General features: G+C 38.7%; 1 protein-coding gene across 1 annotated transcript; it reads left to right on the forward strand.

Annotated features, from left to right (window-relative positions):
• The first annotated feature begins 150 nt into the window (after nucleotides 1-150).
• On the forward strand, nucleotides 151-15,037 carry LOC106920739 (protein sidekick-1-like). The gene is made up of 4 exons (XM_014991943.2): nucleotides 151-475; nucleotides 2,398-2,554; nucleotides 5,807-5,913; nucleotides 12,938-15,037. The coding sequence occupies exons 1-4, from the start codon at nucleotides 151-153 to the stop codon at nucleotides 13,087-13,089; spliced, it is 741 nt and encodes a 246-aa protein (XP_014847429.2). The 3' UTR covers nucleotides 13,090-15,037.
• The last annotated feature ends 4,159 nt before the right edge of the window (nucleotides 15,038-19,196 follow it).

Below are 19,196 nucleotides of genomic sequence, written 5' to 3' on the forward strand. Positions count from 1 at the left end.
GCGGACTGTTCACGCCTTGTTGTCCCAAGCAACCAGTCACACCAACCCCACCTAGTTGTTTGGAACTCTGATTATCCTGAAGTTGCCCTGTCGCTACAATGCCAGCTACATGTCCACTTCATCTTAGTCTTCATATGGTTGCTGTAGAAGATGGCTTGGGAACACCTGAGCTTCCAGCGGGCCATCCTGGGGGTAATCAAGGCCAGTCCAGTGACCAGTGAGTTGGTGACGATCAGCCTGGATGTGGTGAAGACCTGGCTGTTGGTGATGAGCATGGAGGTGACGAAGAACTTCATCCAGGTTATTCTGACGTCTCTGATGGAGGCTGCAGAGGATCAAGGGTCCAAAGCCATGACCTGTGAGGGAACCAGCGACAGCACCGTGACGAGAGGACTGTCTTTGGAACCGGCCCAGACCGGGCACGGCATCAAGGGGTTCCAAATGGTGGTGCATTTGTCGTGTTTGGCCACAGCCAGTCCATGCCAGGAGTAGAGAACATGTTCAGCAAACCTATGGAGAAGCAATGCACTGACACTGTGGTCACTTTGTTCAAAGTACAATAGTAAATTTTAGCAAAAGACATAGCATAAATCTCCAGAAGAAGCTGAACGTTTTGATATATGAATTAGTACAATTAGTTGAAGTTAGTAGAAGTAGTTAACAACCAAAAAATGTGAGCAGGGTCTTAATAAGTCTTAATAAGGATCTTAATAAATGCATTGAATGCATTCTCACTGATAATAAAATAATATAAAACCAGCGTGATGCGTGACTATTAGGCGAGCGCGAAAGCTCCTCACCGAGCTGCATGATGAGTGGTTAGCGGTGGTTCGTTAACCACCGGCCAACCAGGAACACATACATAAACTTTACAGGGAAGACAGAACCATGCGCTGGGCAGCTTGTTGAGATGTAAACGGCATACTTTGTTCACAAAGATAAATCTGTCGCTCCGCTCCTCAACGCTATGAACCGCTAGTTATTCTGTGGTTCACATAGAGCTGCGCAACCAGAGCTAAGGCGCCGGGGATTAAACTCTCATCTTGGTACGGAGTTCTCCATGTAAATATCCTTATAGGTCAGCCTGTGTCCAGTTTGAGTGAAAGGAGGTGTGCACAAACCGCGTGAGGTGAACTTCAGAGATCAATCTGCTGCAGCTTGTGAGGTAACGAGCAGAGGCGCCAGCAGTGTGATTGGTCTGTGCTCTGGCTTTAAATGCATCAGCTATAAATGTATCTTTAAGGAATAAATCTGCTCCGCCAGTGAAACGCTGAGAGCAACAGAGATGCTTACAGTCCAGCTTAAAATAAAAAAGTGATTTTTTTTTCTTTGTGATTTATTATTTTTCTAAAAACAAAAACGAGCAACGCTTAGCCTGGCAGGGGGGCTAGTAAAGCATGGCAGGCCACCAGGCTTATGATACACTGGGGGATACCCTGGTTTCTATTCTGAAACTATATGCAAAAATATGATAAAACTGATATGTTAATAACATGGTCAAAAAGGCATTATATAGCTGATTCCTTTTGTCTGCTCATGTGTCGCACACTTAAAAATTAATCAGTGTGGTTTTGCGCAGATTCTTTTATTTGGATGAACGCTGTTGAAATATGAGAGCGACAGTGAGTGCCTTCGCTGACCAGCCGTCACTGTGCTCTATGTTCCCACTAGTGGTGAACCATTGTCACTGCAGTACAGCGCATCTCAGCAAGAGAAGTGCAGCTTAAGAGCACAGCCAGGACAAGAAAAATGAAAGCAAATAAACAAAAAACAGAAAATGAAGGGAGTGTAATTACTTTTGATGTCCATTCTCTTGCATGATTGCATCTTATGTAGTCCTAATGTATGTCTAACTTCAAATATTTACCTTTTTTTTGTTTGTTTTATTCTGATGAAGAAAAAGTGCTAATAAACAAAGACCAATGTAATAAGAAAAATCTTTATTGACAATTCTGATTGTGCTTAAAAGTCCTATTTGTATCATTTTCTTTATCCAAATGAATGAACATGCCCTGAATGAACGTCAAATCAATGTTGATGTTAAATATTTTTTATATAGTAGTAGTAATAATTAAATTATAATAGTAATCTATTAATTTGTTTTTTATGAATGCTTGTCCTAGCGATGTCTTAATGACATTATTATTAATAACTATAATAATAATAGGCAAATCAGAGAACATAAAAGCTTAAAATAATTACCTGTTAAAAAGTTACTAATGAACAATAAGTTGTGCATTGTGTTCTGTCTCACTGCCATCAGTTACTCTTATATCTTTTGTTTTGGTTCCTTATTTATTAATGCAGTTTAAATATCCTCTTTTGTGCTGAATAACCAAAGCAGATCTTCACAGCAACGTAGCTAGGTTTCTTTACATGTTTCTCTGTGTTCATCAGAAGTTGCTCCCTACTTGCAAGGAGGAGAACGGGGGCAGCAAGTGGTACTGGAGGGAAACAGGCTGGTGCTGACCTGCCCAGCTGGAGGCAGCTGGCCTTTGCAGTACCGCTGGACTCTGAACAACACTAACATCACAGACTGGACACCACAATACAGGTCAGTTTCTGGTTTTCATGATTCTGATATTGATTCCTCTCTGATCCTGGAATGCATGTTTCTTTCCAACTATTTTTGTAGTCGCTTTTTGAAGGTCAGAGCTTTTAAACAGCAGTACCAAATTGTAAAAATTGATTAATAGAGTTGCATTTGCACCATGAGAATATGTATATTATGTGTTGGGAAAAGAGGAGTAGCATCAATCGATACTTCTGAGTCATTTCTTTGCTTTTCACTCTCCGCCTCTCTTTCTCAGTCTCTGTCTCCGTGTCCCAGTGTGAGTTGGAGGTAAAAGTTAAGCAGTGCCTTCTGGCAAAACTGCAGCTGTGAAACAAAATGTTTTTTCCCATCATTCAGAAAGAGGAGGAATCTTCGGAAAGCATACACACTGAGGGAGAAAGAGGTTGAGCCAGCATTTTGTAGGCAGACAATTTTCTAAGCCAGGAGGCATTGTTTAGCACTGGATTGCTCTCCGTGTTCTGACCACTTCAGTTTGAGCCTATTCTGAATTGGCATGGCACTGTGAAAATGAGTGGCTAGTACTGAAATTATAAGCCTGATTCACCTTTATAACTTATACCTTTATGCCTTTGTGCTACCTCAATGAACATTCAAAGTTAATGAGTTGTGTTGTGCTTTATAGCTCAGTTGTTTGTAAGAATTCATTTTGTTGTTCTTGTTTTTCCTTTCTTCATATTGTTTACTCACTTTGATTTTAACAGTTTTTGTTACATAATAGTTTTTTTCACTGCTCTGCACTTTAATGCTAATTGTGTTAGCTTCAGGTCTGCCAAATGAACTCATTGATCTTTTGATTTTTTTTTTTCATAGAAAGTATTCCTAAGCAGTGCACTAAAGTTTCACTGTGTCCTGTTATTAGAGGTGCTTCCGTTGCCAATGAGAATTTCTTTCATATTTATGTTTTTCCTTCCCTTTGTGTGGAAAGTACTCCTTAATCTATAATTCCTTCTTTATTTAGCAGTTTCTCTCAATAGAAAGTATTTCTAGCCCCGTACTTGTGTTTAATTGGATTTTTTTCCTGTAGTCATCCCAAATGTTATTGTCTTTATTCCTTTTGTTCCAAAGAAAATACTCCTGCCCTGGTGGTTTAACTTGCATCTCTTTAATGGGACATCTGATAGACCAGCTACTGCAGTAATTTTATGAATACATGTTGGTTTTCCTTCCCATTCAAACAATTTCTGGCCCAGTGACTCTGGATCTCCTTCTTGTTAACATGTTTAACCAGGATTAGTGATTTCTGCAGTCCATGATTCAATGCAGTCAGTCAGACAAACATAAAGACGTTTTTTTTGGTATTTTACTATTAGCTGAAATTAAAAGGTATAAAACTGAAATCTTACATAGAATTTGTGGTCTTATTAAGTCTGACTGTTTTGGGTCGATATGACTCAGACATTAATAAGCCAAGTCTGATGAAGTTCTTTGAGGTGACATTTGCTTTTAGTGCTTTACAACTTTATTAAAATAAGAAAGGTTTCATTTTTTTTAGCAGAAACAAAATCAGTACGTGAATAAGAAAAGAAAACTATTTTCAAATGCATGTGTTACAGTGTTACAAGCAAGCATTTAAATTTCAAGCTCTTTCATAGACTAAAATATTAAACTAAAAAAATATGTATCTATTTTGATGCGTATGAGTGTTTCTCCTTGCTGATTCACTGCCATCATTACTCTTGATTGCTTCTGACTTTCTGCATCTTATAGGGCATGACTGATTAATATTGAACATTTGGGGGATTGTGCTTGCAGGTGAAAATCTCCCAGGCCTCCCCAGTTGATGATTAGTGCTGAGGAGTCAAAGTCATTATCAGGCCACCTATTATAACATTGGGATCAAAAATAGTATCCATGAAGTTAAAGCAAAGCAGCTGAACTTATTTTGTCATAGTTGTAACTGACATCTGACATGGCATTTAAATCATATCTGGCACTCTCAAAGAACTGGGGAGGAAAGCTTTTGCTTCCCCAGCACTAAAATCTGTGAAATCAAGTCCAGTTTTCAGGATGATGTTCAGTGATAGTTTTCTGCAACACAGAGGCAAAAAAGGCTACATCTACACCAAAAAGTTGACATTCAGGCTCATCCAATCAGAGATTGGCCTCTAGGTACTTGGCTTCTACATGTTTGCCATTTCTCCAACATATTGTGAAAACAAAAATAAAAACAGCAGACTCCTTTGCCTTTAATTTAACTGTCTTCTTGTCACACTCACATAAAGTTCATATTTTAAAAAAAGTGTGTAGCCCAAAAGGATTTACCCAAAACATACATTTTAAAATGTTGTCCTGGATACTGACCTAATGCATGTAAACTTTTGAATTCAAGGAAAGTTAAAAAAAAAATATATATATATAAAATATCCTTGCTAAGTTTACTGGCATTTAGGAAACACAAATACTTTGGATAACTCCAAATGAACTAAAACATCAGAGGTTTGGTCAGATTTAACTTCAGACAGTGAGAATAAATGTGTTTGTGTCTTTTTATTTGGTGTATGTAAATATCTGGTTTCAAATGTGGCTGTATTTTGTGTCCTAAAAAGCCATTTTACATATATGATTGGAATGTAATGGTAGGCTGACAGAGATGGAAAGATTCAGTATTAGACGGCTTCCAACATGAAAATCTGTTTCTGGATTAGAATTGCTGCGTAATGTGTCATTCCTGATTCGAGCTGTCTCTGGGGCTTTGATGTACATGCGTGCTTGCTTGTCTGTGCGTGTGTTGGTGTTTGTGTACGTTGGCAGCACATTTCAACAGCCTGGGAGTTAAGTACTTGGCTGTCCTGATATTCATAATGAGCCCCAAAGTGGTGTCCAGTTTGACTGTGTCTATCCAGCTTCTGCGTGCATGTGTGTGTCTATGTGCTCTTGTGTCTGTGCATTTGTCCAGCATGGCAGCAACCTAGATCTGATGCCAGCTCCTCCATTAGTGAGGTGCTGTGCATTAAAACCCTATTAACAGCCCTTCTCCAGAAGAAGTACATGGGCACAGTTAAAAACCCCAAAATATTCAAGCACCCACATATGTTTGTTCTCACAAAACATAAAGAGATGCAACCCAGCAACCACAGGGCCAATCTATTTCCTCTATCAAGGTCATGGATGCAAACGCCCAAACAGACCTCCTTCTACTTCCTAGAAGCTTCCTTTTGTTATTATTTTTCCACAATTCTGAGAAATGCACTCAGTCTCAGAGCTATCTTCTTTATCTCTGTTGTCATTTAGGTTGTCTGTGCCATCTCTGCAGAGGGCTGATGCTGGCTTGTATCAGTGCATGGTGAGGAACAGGATGGGGGCTGTAATACACAGGAGAACAGAGGTACAAGTTGCCTGTGAGTATATGAACATGCACGCATTAATCTAAACTCTACTCATAATTGCAGCTGTGTACATTGCTCTGCAGTTACACCACATTCTTAATAGGCAATTGCTAAATAATATTTGAATAGAATAATGTTTCCAACTTTTTAACTGTCTAGCTTCACCTGGTGAGCAACGTTTATCCTAGAACCCATTTCTATTATTTCGTCTTAAAAGGGTCCACAGGATATTTTTAATGGAAGTCCAGATTTATGGCGTTCATATTCCTTTTCATTCATACTTCAGTAGGGAATTATTTTACACAGTAAAATAAAATACAATCCCAGTGAGGAGTTGATTTTAGTACAGCAAAAACTCTATAGTAAATAAGGGGGCTGGAATTAGGACAGTCTGGATGTACAATGGACTCCTAGTATTCATGCAGGTCAGGGACCACCAGGGGAGGCTGGGTGTTTAGAGACCTTTTATTCTACCTCGCAATGTAAGAAAGTGGAACCATGATAAAGCATAAGAACTTTAATTGCAGTATGAAAAACTGGGTTGTTTTTTTCAATGATAAAAACTATTATTTTGATAATGTATTCAATGACAAAATTAAAAATAAAAATAAGTCAACAAAAGCCTATTAAACATGCAGCTTATAAAAGTCACAGCAAGCTCCAAAGCTAAACGAACCAAATGAATAGGTTTTTAGACTGGTTTCAGGTTTGGATCACTATACTTTGGTCTGAACAGGTTGATATAACACTATACATTCATTTCCTTCTCCTCACTCCTACAGTTTATGACGGATCATCTTGTCCCTCTTTTACAACTCCACAGTCACAGCTGATACTGTCCTTGTCTGCTCCTGAACAGCAACAATGACACATTTTATAGCACTTTTGCAAAAAAAAACAAAAAAAACTCAACTTAATAAAAGTGCTAAACACACAGGAATTGAACTACTAACTTCATTTGTATTTTGAGTTCCTAAAGAAAAGCTATACATTAATGAAAAAAACAGAACGGGGGCTAGATATATAGCATGTGTATTCAGTTGTTATTTTTTTCACTTCGAACACAGACTTTGTCCTAATTCTTTTTTTCTTTTGTAATCAAAAAATGCAAGGCTTTTTCTGACCAACCAGTAAGGATTGGTTGATGCCTGCTCAATATGAAGGATTGCTGTAAAGTTGACGACACAGCACAAGCTCTAGGTACTCGTCCAGGAGGAATGAATCCATCGACATATTTCTATGCTTAAATAGAAACTTTATGTACTTAGAATAATTAATCGAGTATGCTGTACTGTTTGATAACTAGGACCAATTAAAATGTATGTACGACTGAATTGAAATAATTTTTTTGTAAAGTGCCTTGAGATAACATTTGTTGTGAAGTGGCACAGGGGTGCCGCCAGGAATCGTGGGCCCCCTGACAAAAAATTTGTTTGGGCCCCCCTGCGCAGCTGCTGTTACAATTTTTTGAGTCTATTTGACCCATAAAAACCTTCACAATTTTAAAGACTTGCATCTGACTTGCTTTCTTTGGTTCAATACTGATAACTAGTACAATATTTACTGCTCATGAATTTAACATACAACAATCCACATCCAGTATGCAAGTAGGTTGCTTAAATTTTTTCTTAGTTTTAGATTACTAAAATGTCTCTCCCCATGAGCAACAGTCAAAAGCAATGTGCAACTACACATAAAACAATCCAGACTTCTCAAAAATGATATGTAGTTGCATTTTATTCAAGCTGCAGTACATAACTTTAATAAAAAATATTTTTTCTCCATATTTATTAAAGCTGTCACAATGTTGTAGCAGTTTGTTAAGAGACAGATAATCTGTGAAAAGCTCAATCTCCTCCACCTGAACTACTATTGTTAGCTAAAGTAATACACCATTCTGACAAAAAAACAACAACAATCAGAACCAAGAGGATGGTCTTAGCACTGTCAATTATCCTCATTCACTCACTGATAATGTGCTAACGGTGGAGAAACAACTTATCATTACAAGAAACCGTTTATCTGCTGTCATTGTAGCTACGCTAACTAAACTGAATTTTTTTCAGTTTAGTTAGCTGCAGCACAGCACAAATCGAGGGGGACGAAGGATGAGCAGCATCACATGAGATTGTGATTGACAGCACTAAAACTCTCCTGCCACTGATAGGTTGTTTCTAGCACTGGGAGAAGGCAGAGGGAATAGATTTTTCACAGATTATCTCTCATACCATACTGTCACAAAATAACTTTTCTCTCTTGCTCTCGGTGAAGGCGGACGCTTTTTTCCTCTGCTCCCTCCCTGCCCTTGGTCTGCCCTGCTGCCCTGTCTTTTTTTATATTTTTGGAGCCTTTCTTTGCACATCATCCAAATCTACAAATTATGGATCTGGTCAACCGGTCTCTCAATGCAATTGATCAAATTTTCGACGAGAAGTCTGGGCACAGGAGAGCCCTCTTGTCTTTTTTTACACACCTGGCGGGATTCACCCTGGATTTATTCATAACATGATTTCTGCTGTTTGGAGCTTGTGGATTCCTGGATTATCAACAAATTTGTGATGGACTTGGCCGAACTAGCGAACACTCAGACTGTTGGTGTGGACAGAGACAAGGACTCTAATACTCACTAATGAGTTGGAATCGATCTTGAAGAAGTTGCTAGTTTTGGTTCAGTGGAACAACCAAACTAATTTGGATGACTGGGAACTGAGATGTATCGGAAAGACTTTAGGGAAGATTTAAATTTATAATCTTCCCGACCTAAGACATTCTGTTTCTGAATTGGCTTTTCCTGTGTGGCCTTGGAAGGGCTACATATGTCCAATCTCCTTGAAGATATGTAAGCACAACGCTCTTCCCCCTTTACCCCTTCCTGTTTCCATGGAGCTGTGGAACTGAGCGCTCCTAAGGACATCATTCCTTGATAATAAAACACCTATATCGTACTATGCCAGAGGTCACAGCCACCTGGCTCCATGGCCCTTTGACGTCACCATCTTCAATCATGTCTTTGTTTTGCCCCTTTGTTTTGTCTGAATGTTGCCATCTGCCCTAGTGTGTACATTCCTCTTTTTTGTATTGGTTTGATGGAGTACTCCCTATTTAACCCAGAGAAGGATTATTTTAGTGTATTAGTGTTACGCCCCCAAGGTCTAGGGGTCCAGGGGCGGTAACATAAAACGTGTCCAGAGCGAAAGTGTAAAGTAAAATGATTTATTACAAAATAAAGTTTCACAAAACAATACAATTTAACCCAATTAATGCAAAACAAAAGGGATTAACAAACTCAAGAATGTCAGGTGCAAATTAAAGTTACAAAATGTCCAAACAAGTCAGTTCAAAGTAAACTCAAAATAAACCAAAAGGGGAAAAAAAAAAAAAAAACACACACACACAAAGGGAATGCTAAGGAGAGCACCAAGCCTCCCAAACACGAGCTTCTAACTTGTAGTTAACTAGAGCAAAGTCAAAATTCCTGAACTGGACAAGCAGGAACAAGCAAAGACCAAACTAGCTTAAAACCTGCCTAAAGCAGTTGCAACTACCAAACAAGGGGAGGCAGCTTCACAAAATCTCTTCAAAATAGCTACCCCACTAGAGGAATGGATTCAGGAGCCTTTTATAGGGTGCAGGTGGGCCTCATCAACGTCTGATTGGCTTGACAATCCTCTGCTGGTCCAATGGTGTAGCTGCTTTCCTACAGCCTCCAGGCAGCCAATCAGGAAGGTGTGCTCTCACAGCTGAACCTGCATAACAAAAAGGGAGCCTGCACAGCCTCAAGAGGCCAGGGGCTGTAACAATTAGTAATATTAGAAATTGTGGAGTACGCACTACTTAGATCAATATTATACAGCCCAGAAATGGAATCAGAATCAGCTTGGTTTGTATTGCTTTTAGCCCAGAAAAGGATTTGGAATTGTGGAGTACTCACTTTAACTCAGGAAAGGAATTAGATTAGTCACTCTTTAGCTTATTTTATCAGAAACTGTCGAGTTTCTGATAAACTCGACAGTTTAGATGCAGAGACCAGAAGCCCAGAGGAAACTTCTGGATCAACATTGTTAGACTATTTTTCAGACTCCTGTTCTCCCAACCCAGAAATGGAATTAGACGAGAGGATACTTAGCAACCCTGAACTGGAGCTCCTAGTTTACATACTTTAGATCAACATTTGATTCTATTCCTTCTTTCTTTCTTTCTTTCTTTCTCCCTTTCTTTCTTTCTTTTTTTGTATTTCCTTTTAATTCATGTAAAGCACTTTGAATTGCCTTGTTGCTGAGAATGTGCTATATAAATAAAATTACCTTACCTTACCGTAATGACAGTTTTAAAAAAAATATGTGAAAAAAATATTTATATACAAGTTACATACTGCAGTTTTAAATTCACTTAGGAGAAAACAGGTCAGGAGGGACATGGGTTATAACTGCTGCTGTCTGACTCACCTATTGTTAAGTGGTAAAAGGTACAAGGAAAAGTTAAATATGTTGGTAATTATTTTCCTTAATTCATTAAATGCTTGTGAAAAGGAGGTAAACAGTAGTTTGTAGCTAAGCTAATTATGCTAAATGGATGATAATCTCACACAGTCAACCCACCTCTCTTGGAGAAAAAATGGATTATAAATTGACACTCTTGCCTTTCTCTCTCTCTCTCTCTTTTTTTTTTTGAAAACCTGATTTTATAACTTTTCTTAGCAGCATAGTAACTGCCACAATCATTCGTGTTTCTTACTGACTGCTGCTAACAGAGTCACTCTCAAGCTGCTCCAAGCAGGAACGAACCATTTAACGCAGATAGGGGGGTTCAGGGCAAATATGGATGTGTGGGAACATTAAATTTTAACTGCTAAAAACAATCTTTGAAAAATACAATATGATTAATTTTGTAATTGACAGGGCCCCGATTTTTTTTATTTTTATTTCTTTGAACTAAAAATAAATAATTAAATTGTGGAGGGCCCCCGTTGGTCAGGGCCCCTAGAATTGTCATCACTTTTCCCCCTATATCGCACCCCTGAATTGGCACTATAAAAATAAACTGAATTGATTTTAACTGATCAAGCAAATTATTTATATCGATGCGGCTTATTTATGCCACTCTTCTTTCATTTTTTTCTTAACATACAAAATGTCAGACAGACTCAGTCTGATGTTTCACTGCCTATGGAGTGCCAATGTGGCTTTGAGAGCAACTGTGTGGCATTGCTGATGCACTTTGAATGTGGTAAAAGGAAATTCACATTTTAAAATCCTCCTAAAATAATGATTTTAGAATGTGGTTTCTAAATACATTACTTAGACCCCCATTAGATCCTTATAACTGCCTATTTTAATTGGTCAAACACAAAATATACCTTAATATGCAATAATACAAGCAGTGGAAAAAATCTTAGCACAACTAACATCTCCAATCATCCTTATCGTCACTCATTGGTATACAGCCAATCAGTGTCAAGTAAAATTAATTGTGCTCCTGGATTGGGTGCCTAGCAAACATGTCAAGTATCGTTGCTTTAGGGCAGGGGTCCCCAAACTTTTTCCTGTGAGAGCCACATAACTTTTCCCTTCTCTGGTGCGGGGCCGGAGTCAGTTTGTGACAGAAAAAGTGTGACGATTGCAGGAGTGCCTAAATGTAAAAATGTATTGTTTTCCAGAAAGCACAATCAGATAACCCTTTCTGGGTTCTTCACAGAACAAAACTCAGGAAATAAATAATAACACTATTAATGAAATAAATAATAACCAAATAACCCTCTCTGGGTTCTTCACAGAAAAAATCCAGGAAATAACACTATTTATGAAATAAATACTGTATTTTCCGGACTATAAGCTGCACCGGGCTATAAGCCGCAGATATCTCTGCCGCTCTATGTTTTCCACAACGATGCAGGAGCACGCAGCAGAGGGGGGCAGACACCCAACATTTGAGTCATAACAGATCAATTGAATATCACATTTATTAGGGTTGAAAAAGAAAAAGTTGCCAAGTTTAGATTTAACTGAACTGATTACGATAGTTTCTGAATGGTAACTGTAACAGTAAAAGTGCTGATCCTTCGTGTCTGCTACTAGCATGTGCTAAATGAAAATGGGCACATTCTTCTTCTTCTTCTTCTTCTTCTTCTTTAGATTTCAATGGCAGCTTGCATCCATTAATGTTGCACTACTGCCATCTATTGGATCCTAATATCTATACCTCAAATTCTCATAATGAAAACGAAAAATCTTCTTTTTCCCCTCAATGCTATTTAACTGATCAACAACATTCTCAAATTTCAATTCCCTATTAAAACCTAATTCTGTTTAAATGGGCGCTTTCTTTTATTTCCAATTTTGACTTCCAATGATTCACTCCCTGCTAAAGAGCCCCCTGGTGGTTGAAGAAAAATCCATATTCACCGGGCTTATAGCCTGGTGCATATATGCTAAGCATGGCTCAAAGCTAAGCATGGCTATATGCTACGCATGGCTCAAAGCTTAGAAAAAAAGTAACAGCTTATAGTCCAGAAAATACGGTATATGAAAATAAAATCTAAATGCTCTATGGTATTGTTCAGGGGGCTGGACCAAATGTGGAGGCGGACCGGATCCGGCCCGCGGGCCATAGTTTGGGGACCACTGTTCTAGGGAGTTCAGCTTCTGTAGTTATGTTCCACAGAAAAATCTGTGCATATTTGACTGCAAATAGGTGGGGGTCTACTGTAGATATTAGTAAACATTAGATTGGTGACCGATTACTTTTAACATAATTTGCATTATTATGTTAAAAGGATTTGACATAATCTTGAAAGGATTTGACATAATCTTGAAAAGGATTTGACATAATCTTGAAAACAAATTGCACTGTCGAGCTCAAAATTATTCCAAATCTCCTTTGTTGTCTGCACACCAACAACATCGATATTCATTCAGGCTATTTACCAGGACAACAAATACACTAATGTTAGAATCTAACATTAGTGTATTATTGTTACAATAGACGTTTATATCATTCCTATGGTGAGTTAACCCTTTCTCTTTTTGTTTTTTCCAAGTTTTGGGAAATTTCACTTCTGGGGAGCAGAGAAAGACAGCGACTCAAGGCCGAGCCGTCATCATCAGCCCACCTCCGCTGGCTTCATTTCCCCAACCCCTGGTCACATGGTACAAAGACGGACATAAGATCATCCCCAACAACCGATTGTAAGTTGTTTTTATCTAACTCCTTCCTTCCTCACTCTGCAGTACATACTCATACTGCTTTTCAATTCAATTCAAAAATTTAAAACTTCACTTCAAAAAGACTTTATTAATCCCAAATAAAATTAAAACAATTTTACTCTGACATGCATATTTTTGAGTGCTCTTTGCATCTAACAAAACATAGCTTTAGGTAAAACCTGAATTTTGTGTTTCTCATCCCTCAGCGCTGTATTAATTACTGTGCTCTGGAAGTTGTTGTATGGCAGTTATCATGAATAATAAGCTGTTTAGATAACTGACCATTTTCATTACAATTGACTAAGGACATTATCAAGAAGAGATTAAACCTAATCTAGAAGCTTAGTAAATGTAGCTTAGTGTCTTCATGGAGCTCACTGATGGTGAACTGCAATTATGTTTCCATTCAAAAAATCTGTATGCATTGAAAAGGTGTTTTCTGCCAGACCAGTATATTTACTTAGCCTTGACCTGCTTCACTGCAAAAAATAAAATAAAATAAAAATAAAACAAAAACAAACAAATAAACAACAACAAAAACCATCTCGTGAGAATGCTAAATTTGTGGACTAGGTATAAGCCAACAGACTATTTTTATCATTTGTTTCATTTTTAGGTGGCCAAATATTGATAATCAAATGATCACATTTCATGTTAAGGCCTGTTCGTTATTCTGCAATAGCCAACCACGCCTTAATCTCACCACTGACTGACTACTGACCAGTCCTCTGTCTAACAGGTCCGGAAAATCCCTGAAACCTGGGTCTTACCCTTCCATAGGTTTACTAGAGAAATTCTGTTTAAACTGGCGGCGGAGAAAACTCGTCTAGCTCTAACTACCTTCAGATCCAGAAGTTACGGCCCTTTTCAGTTGAGAAACAGTCGACAGAGTAGCCCTCACTGCCGCATAGCTTCAACAACCACTCCTGTTAACGGTAGCTTTCCTCCTGAAAATAACGTGCACTTGTTATCGGCTAGATTGGATTTAGTGACTTAGATTTAAGTCCCAGGGCCATTATTTTAACACTCACCAAAGGAAAGTACGAAGCCACCACATCTCTGGAATCATGTATGTTAATTTTACTTATTATCAAGAGAACCTTTAATGATCAAATCCACTCAATTAATCTCAATGTCCACAAGTTCTATTAATTTTTGATAGGTAATTTATTATGCAAGCGTTAGCAGGGGTAAATAACAAGCAGAGTTTCTTTCAGAGATTACAATTAGTGACAATATAAAATCAAATCAAAATCTATCATAACCTACTCTCTTTCCTAACCCTAACCTGTGTCACTAGTACCACTAAGCGAGGCTTTTGGGGGCAGTTCAACTCACACCCGGTGGCAAATTGATCTTGGCAGCTGAGGTCCTCAGATGTCCTTGGTCAGAGACTCTGTCCTGACGGAGCAAAGTTCTCTTTTCAGAAAAGAAACAAAGTCGATCAGTCCGTTGTCCATTAAACGAACAGGATCTTCATCACTCAGTGACCTTTGTCTTTTCTCCAAGTCCGCCACAGTAGTATACGGATCATTGGGTGGAGGCAGAGGGGTCAGCCGAATCAGAAACCAAGGCTGGGGGCTGATGGATCTTGTCCCTTCTTTGCGGCGCGAAGTTTCAACTCTCCCTCGGTCCCAGGGTGTGGTCCTCTGCTGATCTTCAGTCTGCGCCCTTTCGTTGTCTCCTCCTCAGCGCCGCGGACAAAGAACGGTTTCCTCCCCAGCTCGCTGGCTTTTAAACCCTCTTGGTTCATGGTTGTGTGTGGGAGAGGTCTAATGACTCATCCTTCCCGAGTATCTCATCGGAAAGTACCCGTCCTCCCCAAACCTCGCTCCACCCTGAATTTGGAAATACCCAAATTTTTCTTGTCTGACTGCTGCAACTCTTTTCCAATACTTCTCTTTTTTCCCGTCGGCTATTTAGCCGTTATTGCCTTTTTTGGAGTTGTTCTGGGACCTCCGCCCAGCTCAGTGTACTGCCTGTGACACAGTTCATTCCTTTCTCATGTACTCAAATCTACAGTCCTCTTATAATGTACCATGAAACATAATCAACTTGTTTTGTCATTATCTGAAATCATACAATTAAGTTGTCACTGTTATTACAGATCATGAATACAAATGAAATCATACAACAATTAAGTTGTCACTGTTATTACAGATCATGAATACAAATTATATATTTCAATTATTCATTACAGACATCGTAATTACAAATCCTCAATCATTCCAACTACTACACACATATGTATTTTGTATTTTTTTTCTTTAATCATCCTTAAATCAATATACAAGATCACTGTTATTCCTCAGGCCTTTACCCTGCTTTCTGCGTGTACCTAGAGAGATCTCACAAGTTCATGCCAGTTTTCTTGACAGGCCATATATCGCTCTTGCAACTTATTTTCAGTAGTCTTCATCCATGTGACTCATGAAACTTATATTAATTTTTGTGATCCAAACCAGGGTAAACATATAAAAATAAATTAGCTCTGGGCAGAGAAAGATGCCAAAGAACTATGAAGCTAAGATCGGTCAACACATAGCAAAATTTGAGTTAAGAAAGTGAAGATATGTATGGGGATTTATTGGTCAGCAGATCATACTATATGGATTGTTTTTTTTTCCTGTGTGTTTGTTTAGGTTTCTGTATCTATTGAGTCTCCATGTTGTCCTGTCTATTCCTTGATTGCTCCCAGCTGTGTCTCGTTTCCATGATTACCCTCTGTGTATTTAATCCCACCTATTTATTGTTCCTTGTTGGGTCCTTGTCTAGTTGTCTAGTCGTGTCAAGTCTGTTGTCATTGTTCCCATTTTGAGTACCTATTACCAGTTACTACCAGATTCTGAGCTCCTTGCCTGTGCTGCCTGGATTTTTGTACACCTCATTAAATCTTCATTTCATTCTCACCATAACCTGGGTCCTCTGCGTCTCCCTCACCCCTCTACTACTGCATTTCATGACACATACCTGTCAAGTCTCCTGTTTTAGTCAGAAAACTACCATATTTTACCCATATTTTCCTGTAAATTCCCCATATTATAAAATAATGTCCCACCCCACCGGCTCTTATGGTCCCCTCCACTCTTACAGTAGCACTGGCCAGCAAAAACTTTCTGGTATTTTCAAATCCAAAACTTGACAGGTATACATCAAATCTGTTGTCTGAGCAGGTGTAGCAATGTGAAGGAGGTCCAAAAGATATGGAGGGGTGAGGTTGTGGACAGCTTTGAAGGTGAGGAGTATTTTGTAGTTCTTGCGATATGAGATGGAAGCCAAAGGAGCTGTTGTAAAACAGGTGTGATGTGATGGATTGAGGGGTTTGTGTGATGATATGAACAGCTGAATTTGAATCTGTTGTAATTCATGGAAGGTTTTCTGTTACAGGCCAAAGAGAAGAGAATTACAGTAATCTGAATGGGAAGTTACCAGACAGTGGACCAGTGGAGTGAAGAGTGACACAGACAATTAATATTTCAAAGATGGAAGTAGGCAGATGAAATTATACTATTGACATGAGGTGACGGAGAGGCTGCTGTTGAGGATGACAGCCAGACTCTTGACCTGAGGGGAGGGAAAGATGGAGAAGTTATCAACCAGAATGGAGAAGTTATGTAGTTTACTTAGTATTGATTTAGTGCCAATGAAAAGAAGTTCTGTTTTATTGTAAATTAAATTAACTCTTGAATTCCTCATAGTTCTCTGAGATGAGTTTGAGGAAATTCAGTAGCAGGTCAGAGGGAGGTCTGGGTATCTCTGCTTAAGCTGTTGCCTCCAAAACCTGACCTTCAGTAAGTCATAGAAATAACTGAATTTCTAGTTTTCCATCTGAAGTGTTAATATGATCAGGATGTAGGCATTCATGTAGTTGGAAATTAAATATTCTCTTTCTGATTTGCTTGGAGCCACTGACACACCATGATTCATGCTCAACACTTCCTTCCTTTGACTCTGCACTGAAAAGACTAATTTACAGTTTTCTTCACAATTCCCCTCTTGTCTCGGCAAGAAATGTGTCAACCAACCTCTTGCTTTTGCTGCGTCTTTTAACTCACTCTTTTCTACCTCTAATTTATTCTTCATGTTACTTGGTTCTCATACTTGCATAGTCTCTGTTATTTTTACAGTTTCTTTCTTGCTTCAAATGTGGCTCAGAATCCATGAACTTGTGTTCCTGAATAAACTGCCTAACTTCAGAGGTGTAATATTTAGATGTAACATGTAACATGTAGATATGCACTCGGACATCTCTGCAGGCCAGTTCGGTTCGACTTGAGCATCTCTGAGCATGCTTATGCGTGGTGGAAGACAATGGAGTGAATATTTGCACATTTCACCATGTACGACTGTCTGGGTGCTGTAGTGTTTGTGTGTAAGGTTATATTGTCTGATCCCGTAATCTGGTGCGACATGACCAGATGGTGTCTGGCGTTTGGCTGTCTTTGTGGTGACCATGTTGATGTCATTTATGAAGTTTATTGATCCGATATGCATGACTCCTTAGCCCTGTCCCGCTGTCTGTGTGCTCAAGATTTATGTCAATGCCTGTAATGCCTGTAATGCTGCTCTGCATAACCAGCGTACACACGTCTCCATTGTCTCCATTTCCCTGTTCTTATACTCAGTGGAGGTTGGTGAAGGCTTGCAAACTCCCCATCCATCAAACTGGTCATCGAAAGCAGAGAAAGCTGTTTCTTCTCACTCACTCCGCTCTAATCTCCCAGTCTTTTTTGCGATGTCATCTCCAAAGCCACACTCCAACTGATATCAAGACATGCCAAGAGTTTTCAAAGTTGCTGCTTCCAACCTGCTACAATTTCCCACCACACTGTCCTTGCAGTCTTAAATCCTTTTATTATATGCCAGACAAAGAGCTGGAAGGATTAACATCCTCTGTGTGAGGGTTGCCCCTCCCCCACCTATTGTTGTACTCTAATGGTCAGCTGGCTAAGGTCAGGACTCCTGTTTTGTATTTACTTAATAAATACAAAATCACAGTAAATGATTTCACACTAACACTAGTTTGAAACTCGGCGTACATCAACATAGATTACAATATAATCAAAATGTTCACTTATTGGAAGAATTTGCTTTAAAAAGTAAAACTCAGAGATTCTTTACATATATATATTTTATCTTCCCTCTTATTTTTATTAATTTTCATGAATGACTCACAAAGTGATTCATATATTGCTATTTTATACCACAATCCAGTAACTGTGTCACCTTCAGTTGTTATGAAAATGCTGTCAAAAACAGCTTAACCCTTATATGTAGAAATGCAACCGACCCACATACGTAAAACGTGTATCATTTGCCATAGTCCTCTACGCTTTAACGCATAAGGGTTAAAACCCTTGTGCATGTGAGAAAGATTTCTTTCTTCAGAAAGAAATCTGACTACGCATCGTAGCTATATCTATTGCCTTGAAATTGGCCTCTGCCTCTTAAACAACATCCTGCCCTTTCCAACTCTCTTCCTTCAGTATGTCATCACAACAAAGTTTCTCCAAGCTGTTTACCACCGGTCTTAGGAGCGTTTTATAGATTCATTCAATGCATCTGAATGTTATTGAAAAGTCCATTTATTATTTGAACTTCATCAGTAAGTGAAACACTTTATATAAATAATTACACACAGATGGATATTTGAAAGTCTTGATTTTGGTTAAGTATAATGATATTCCACTTTTTGCCAGTAAAAATGACATTTGCAAGTAAAAAAATAGGAAAACAATTTTTAAAGAAAGAAATGTGGGCTTCATGAAAAGTACATTTAAAATTTACTTAAAGGTTATTTTCAAAATTAATCTGACAAACAAGATTCATCGGGACATGTATTCTGATTGACTAATTATGATCGCATGTAGTTTCTATGATGAGGTCAGCAGACACACAGTCCCACCAGGTGTTTGCTAATTGCTGCTGATGCTAGTCTGAAGGAGCTGAGTGGGGAAGGTGAGTGGAAAGGAAGCTCGGCTGAAGACAAAATTTTCAGCCTACAGAAAAGTAATATTAATGGATTCTACTGTTAGGTGCCTTTATTGTATGAAGGTAAGGCAACAACAGAGATTGCGGGTGTGTGTTAGTCAA

The sequence above is a fragment of the Poecilia mexicana genome, unplaced genomic scaffold (assembly GCF_051168715.1).
Source record: "Poecilia mexicana isolate PSO_F unplaced genomic scaffold, ASM5116871v1 scaffold_1, whole genome shotgun sequence".
Lineage (NCBI taxonomy): Eukaryota > Metazoa > Chordata > Actinopteri > Cyprinodontiformes > Poeciliidae > Poecilia > Poecilia mexicana.